Below are 6870 nucleotides of genomic sequence, written 5' to 3' on the forward strand. Positions count from 1 at the left end.
GAATTTAAGAATATTAGTTATCCCAACTTTGATAATGTCAGTGTCTGCACTTGATGACCGTCCTGTCTAATAGTTTTGTTTAACAAAATGTAGTTTAATGTTAAACTACACTTTCATCAGCAGTACTCCTACTCAACCACAAGGTGGAAGAAGATAATTGTTAATGATTAACTGCCTTTTTAATATCCAGAAACCACTGCCTGTCAGGGACCTCTAGATCTTTTTTCTTTAACACCTCCCCAAATCACCTTTTAGGAGCCTGACCAGGACTTCTGTCAGGATGAATGGCCTACAGAAAGTCTTCATAAATGTTTAGCAACATTCATTAGACATCCTTGTTTCCGCCACAAGACGCTCACATTATGATTTCTTAACCTCAATGCAATCTTATCTGATAAAAAGTTAGTGTTTTATTAATATCCACAGGAAATATAATTTGTAATAACCATGGTACAGTACAACAGTCTTGTTTTTTTTAAACATAGAAAAAGCAGGATGATATGCAACATGACATCAACCATTGCACTGCTGAGAATGTCCCAGAAAAAAGGCAAAAGACATTGTTCAATCAGCAACAGGCAAATAGGCTAACGTTTGTTTTACAAAAAAAACCTGTCAGACCTTTGATCCATTGACAGAAATTCATTTTAACCAAAAATGTCATATACTGTCAAAATCTTCTTTTCTTGCTTGACATGGCTCACAGACATATGCCACTTTGAAAAAGAAACTCCCCTGTCCAGTTTCCAGGAGCTAATGGAATAAGCCATTTAAAAAAAGAAGAATAGAGGCTGATGTCTGATTTGTCATACAGGCCACTGCACTAGAAAACATCTCTCCCTCTTCCAGCGGAGAGGTTTGGCAAGAAATTGGCTGAGGACAACTGGTTTCACTTCGGTTCAGTTACATTCCATTCAGTTTCTAGCAGCTGAATTTAAACCACAGCCTTTTTCAGTTGTTAAGTCCTGCTAAGGAGAGAAAGGAAAACTAATTGAGGGAGAGCGAGCTGGTCCAAACGTGGCTCAAAAGAGTTTTGTGGGTTACATGTTTTCAGGAGGAGGTGGGAGGAGGGGGGCATATATCCCATTGTCAGACAGAGCTGAGCTTTACCAATCCTCTGACAGAGTCCTCGTGTAGCGAGTCCTGGCTGGCTGGATTGTAGAAGCCGGCCTGCATAGTATGGCTGTGACCCAGGGGGCTGCCGCAGGGAAGCATACCTGGCGGCGAGGGCACTTCCTCTGGGGTGAGATAGTGGTGGTGGGCCACAGGCTCCTGGAGGGAGTGGCTGTGGTTGTGTGTGTGGCTGTGTCCATGGATTGGCAGCATGTCCGTGGCCTCGTGGCAGCTGAGGCTGGGGGTGGACGTCGGAGGGGTGGGCTGGCCAAGGGGAAGTGAGGTGCAAGGGCCCCCCAGGGTGAGGGAGGTGCGGCCAGGTAGAGAGCCTCCATTTTCAGGGGAGGCCGTCAGGATGACTGGCTGGCTGCTCTGCTGCTGGAGGAGAGGTGTTGCGGCGGCCTGCAAAACGAATTTGGTGCTTTGAATGCACTGGTCTTGGTCACACTGAGAGAAAGCAGCAGAAAGCAAGAAAAGAAAAAGTATAGGAAGGTATGTGAAATACAAAGAGGAAAAAATATTCACGGAGGCGAATGACAGAAATAGAAAACAAATAACATTGAGGCAGTGTTGAAAATTTGATGCAGGAGAAAAGAAGAAACAACACAGGGAACAGAACATGTGGAAAGACAGAGGAGCATGTAGGTGATAAGGGAGAGAAAGAGAAAGAAAAAAAATATTTGTTAGTACCCTTGTTAGAATGCAGAACCACACAAAGAACCTAAACCAGCACGAGCATCCGCCCCAGTAAAAACAGACCTGAGGTCAGTTGACAAGAGTTAGGGGGGAAAAAAAGGCCTGTTAAGTCACTGCCTCATGATTTATTGATCTCTATTGTTTTCACACGTCTAAAAGTGGAGCAGAGTAACTGGGTTAGGACACAGGGAGTCATCAATACCACACATTAGCTACAGGGAGATTAGCTTTAGCCCTTTATCACCACCAGAGGTGTCAAGTAACGAAGTACAAATACTTTGTTACCTTACTTAAGTAGAAATTTTGGGTATCTACACTTTACTGGAGTAATTATTTTACAGCAGATTTTTTACTTCTACTCATTACATTTTCACACAATTATATGTACTTTTTACTCCTTATATTTAAAAAAATAGCATTGTTTACTCCTATTTCAGTTCGGCTTCTTTTCATTACGGCTTGTCATCATTCAAAAAAAGCACTATAAAATGTTGTCCTTAATGGCATTTTTTCCCCCTTACATTACTTTTACATTTTAGTTTTGAAACCAGTACTTTTACACTTTTACTTGAGTAAATGCTTGAGCTGATACTTCAACTCCTACAGAAGTCTTCTTAAACCCTAGTATCTATACTTCTACCTGAGTATGGAATGTGAATACATTTGACACCTCTGATCACCACATAGCAATCATATATAGATGAAAGAACACTAGTTGAAGAAAAGTGAAGAAAGTACTTTGATGCCTGCTTCCAACTCACTCCACTCCCAAAGTCTGAGTGACTGAGTGTCTGAAATTTGATGCCCAAAGGTTAGTCCCCAACATCTCACCCTTCTGTCTCCATCTCACTGACCTAAAAATAGCCGATTACTGATGTAATTTAAACAAAGTTGAGCTACCTTTGACAGTAGAAGAGATGTAACTGAGTATTGTCAATCCTCTTATCAACTGCACTTATCAACTTTACAAGCACAGCCTCTTTCTAGGGTGGCCAAGAAGACTAATTTGAACAAGGGTTATTGGACTGAAATGACACTGAAACCTCGCTCACAGCCACGTAAGCCCAGAGCTACATCATCAGCAGTGTGTTGGGACAGAAAATGAAGTGGAGATGGGGATAAAAGGAATAAAGCGCTTTGTCCTTTTCTATTTATTATTAGGCTCACTCCTGTTTAATAAAGATAGCTAGACTGACTCAGCATTGTCTATGTCCAACGGCATTGTCTATGTCCAACGGCAGACAGACATGCAAAACTACAAGGAACAATATATACATTGACGGCTGATACTTTGATCTTGGACAGCAAGTGAAGCAACACAGGCATGTATTGGCTTACACATGTGATGGAACAAGGATGAAAGAGCTTTTACTCTCATTAGAAATGTTAATCCTTTAAACATTAAACATTTAAAACCTTGATTTCATGACTGAACTGTGTACAGTAGTCAACATGACAAAGCGAGATTATATCACTCAAGTGGTAGAGGATTAGTTTGAAAGAAAAATATAAAAGACAAAATTGCAATGGGTCTAAATATAATATTTTCCTGCAGATCTGAAATGATTACTTGATTAACTTATTTGATCCATAGAAGTCAAAGCAGAAACAAGTTGGGAGATGTGACTGATGATAAGTTGTCCATTCAGCAGACACTTGGTGGTCCGTTTGGTTGAGCTGGCCTGAGCAAGAGAAACACCAAACTACCACCTTTCTGTTCATTATTTTATCTTCAATAAACTTACTAAACAGGGTCTGAGTATTGATCGTATCCACCCACAAAGAAACAAAGTTGAGAATTTTCAGTGACTGCAACACCATCATTCATGCAGCTGACGGAAGTAAGAGGGAGTGGTGAAACTGAAACGAGGCTGTGGTTTGTCGGTCCCTCATCCCTCGCTGTGCAATCAACAAGGAAATGGTGGTTGATCAAGTTGCACTGTGTGAGTTGTACAACAATAGCTCACATCTCACAAAGGAAAAAGACCGATGAAGGAGGAAGGGAAGAAAGACATGGCCAGAAATAGAAATATTTACAAGGCCAAAACAGATCAATTACCATGAGGTAAAAAGACAGGTTTACCCAAATTATGAAGAAAAAAAAGAAAAAACATGCAGATATTGCTGATTTTTTTTACAATTGAACCAAATGCTCACCGCATTGAAATTGAACATTTACCATTAAAAACAGTGTCTAAGTCTCTTCTTATTCCTTTCACCTTTATTGTTTTTGGGTAAGGCAAAAAAAATCTCAGAAACCTCTGTAAATAAGGCTGCAACTAAGAACTATTATTTCAGATTACTCTGTTGATTCTAATTGTTTTGTGCGACAAATAAATGGAAAATTCCCAGAGCCCAAGGTTATCTTTAAATTACTTCTTTAGTATGATCAACAGTCCAAAACCTAAATATTCCATTTACGATTTATAATATAAAACTGGAAAGGAAAGTTTTTCCGTGAGCAGAGATTTTTACTCATTGTACTTCAAACTATTTGGCTAAATCAAACCAGCAGCAGCCTCTCTAAAACCTACTTGATGTTACAATACAACGTGGACTTGAAATGAGTGGTCTAGCCCGCATTGGATTTTTAAGTCAAATAAAGCAATGAAGTGAGTTGCATCAGTAGACGCGGGGAGTGATGAGCCACTCCATCGTGTTACCAATGTGGCCTGTTACAAATGGATATTAAGTAAACAGCTGACTTTATCAGAGTGCAGATAAATGGCCAGCAGCTGGCACAATAGCACAACTCTCGCTGTTAATTATGACCACTACAGAAAACAGAGATGGCAGTTATTTCTGAATGTGCAAATATAAGGGAAGGTTCCTATGGCTCTTAGCATCTTACAAGTAGTGCACACATTTAGGACCTGGAGACAGATGACATTCATGCTCCACGTCTCAATGAGAACTGACACGTTGAGGTCGAGTGTGGATGAGAACAAGGCGAGGACTGTGGCACAGAGGGAGGGCGCCAGTGAAAGACGTTTAGTAGCTGTGTGTGAATAGGCCTTAAATCTAGCATGTAATGTTGAGGTTAATGGCTAAACTGAACAACAGTAGACTTGTTGCTTCTTTTCAGAAGCCAGAGGGAATCTGGGCAGGGAGGTCAGAACAATGTCCTCTTCACGACACCAGCTAATCTCTCCACATTACAGGAGGAGGAGATATCTGTTTACCGACTGTGCTGTACTTTGTCACATTGTGAGTTTGTACAAAATGGTCTGATGCATTATGGATTATGTCTCTTGGATTCCTGCTCATTGTTTTTTTGGCCCACTGCAGTCTTGGATTATCAGGAAACTAATCTTACACAGTATTATGTACTGATAAGCTAACTGTAATACAGGAGAGTGGATGAAATCAGACACACGCACGCACACACACGTTACTGCTGACCTAATTTAAGGGCAACATGGAGTAACAAATGCAAAATTGAAAACACTCACTCGCTCTTTGCAATCCAGAGGAGTTTCATCCATTTCAATCTAGTGGAATGAGAAAGACTAACTGGGTTTGCTTTCCCAGGTCTGGATAGAAAAAGAGAAGAAGGTGCAGCTGGTTTGGACTCTGCAGTTTGTTGAGTATCAAGGGCTTGTTTGATTGAAGTGTTTAAAAAAAGTTTGACCTCATCTGGCCTTTACCCTCTCTGCCTAGGCTACGTTATCTGGGAGAGTCGTTAAACCAATAGCAAGTGTTTACTATTTTAATCAGACACAAAAAAATGAGCCTATGGTGCCTGGGTTGGCCTCAATTTGTGAGAGCTGAATTTCTGTTTCTGACAACAGCTGTACATCCCCTCTGTCAGACAGGCTGCTGTGAAAGGTGCTTTGACTCCGTGAGTCATGTTGACCACGGTCTTGCCCTCTACGAGTCCCAGTAGGGCTCGGGTGAGACTGGGCCAAAAAGTAGTGTAGCCAAGCAATTTTGGACCGTGTATTTAGACGATTCAAAATGTTAATGTTCTAATCCTTTGGTACTATATGAAATCTTAGACTTTGTCAAAGTACTTATGGGAAGTATTCTGCATTTTTTCAGCAATAAGATTTTCAAAGTATTCTTTCTGTAATTATTTCTTGTTTTATTTATTTTTATTGTTAGTCCACCATTCCTATGCAAAATTCCAATTATTGACTGACTTCTTTATTAAAAAAAACACGAGTTGGTTCGGCTGCACTGTAAACAGATACATCTGCTCATCTTCTGTTGATTTCTGACAAAGTTGCTAGGGCAGCACGATTATGGCCAAAATGATAATCACGATTTCTTTGATCAGTATTGTGATCACGATTAATTATCATGATTATTTGTTGATTTTAACCAAAACATATTTTAATGTCACAAAGGCTATTTATAACCGCTTTCACATCCATATTATGCTACATTCTTCTTATGTTGAAGTTTTATGTTGCATAAACATACAGCTGCAACACATGTAAATTAAAATTAGCTATCTGAAATAAATAGCGTAGGATTTTTTTTTTTTTTTGTGTATCTCTGAGAAAGCTTCTTCACTTGTTTTCAACAATAACGGATTAAAAGAGCTAGGGAGAGAGAGGGAGTGCGATGGACGCTGAGTGACAGCTGACCCATTATGAATGGGTCCAGCACGGGTCGAATGGCGGGTCAGCAGAGTTACACACATTGTGTGTATGAAATGTCTGTATGGTCACTGCGCTGCATTTTTATGAACTATGACATTCTGGGCATTGGTCACATCTCTTGCCCAGGTCCAGCAGGCTCCGTCTCATACGCTATTACACGTTTTAGGAATAGAAATGTTGCTGATTAAAGGGACTTGGATCATTTTAGATCTGGCTCACCTCTATTATTACAAGCTTAGTTTAGTTATAATTCTAAAGAAATCAGTCATGGTTCATTTGGTGACACCTGTGGTTCCTGGTTGTAACAAGTGTGGTTTAATACTAGAGGAAATGCTTATTGAGCAGCGACTTTTAGGGCTGCACAATGAATCAAATTTTAATCACGATCACAATTTTGACTTCCCACGATCAAATTTGCGTGATCGAGGGATTTCTTTAGAATTATAACTAAACT

The 6870-nt window shown here is 40.1% G+C and overlaps 2 protein-coding genes across 6 annotated transcripts in view; both read right to left on the reverse strand.

Moving 5' to 3' along the window:
* LOC116670158 (sodium-dependent lysophosphatidylcholine symporter 1-B) overlaps positions 1–6870 on the reverse strand; it is a 223924-nt gene that overhangs the window by 79160 nt on the left and 137894 nt on the right. The window lies entirely within an intron of this gene.
* LOC116670159 (probable palmitoyltransferase ZDHHC14) overlaps positions 386–6870 on the reverse strand; it is a 47134-nt gene continuing 40649 nt past the window's right edge. The window contains exons 10-11 of one of the 5 annotated variants that reach the window (XM_032500547.1): positions 5262–5300; positions 386–1515 (exon numbers count right to left, since the gene is read on the reverse strand). In XM_032500547.1, the coding sequence (XP_032356438.1) occupies positions 1090–1515; positions 5262–5300 (465 nt within the window). In that variant the 3' untranslated portion in view covers positions 386–1089. Of the gene's footprint in view, positions 1561–2640; positions 2664–5261; positions 5301–6870 lie in introns of all 5 variants that reach the window. The other 4 variants (XM_032500549.1, XM_032500544.1, XM_032500548.1 and 1 more) reach the window with 4 other exon arrangements.

This window comes from Etheostoma spectabile, chromosome 20 (genome assembly GCF_008692095.1).
Source record: "Etheostoma spectabile isolate EspeVRDwgs_2016 chromosome 20, UIUC_Espe_1.0, whole genome shotgun sequence".
NCBI lineage: Eukaryota > Metazoa > Chordata > Actinopteri > Perciformes > Percidae > Etheostoma > Etheostoma spectabile.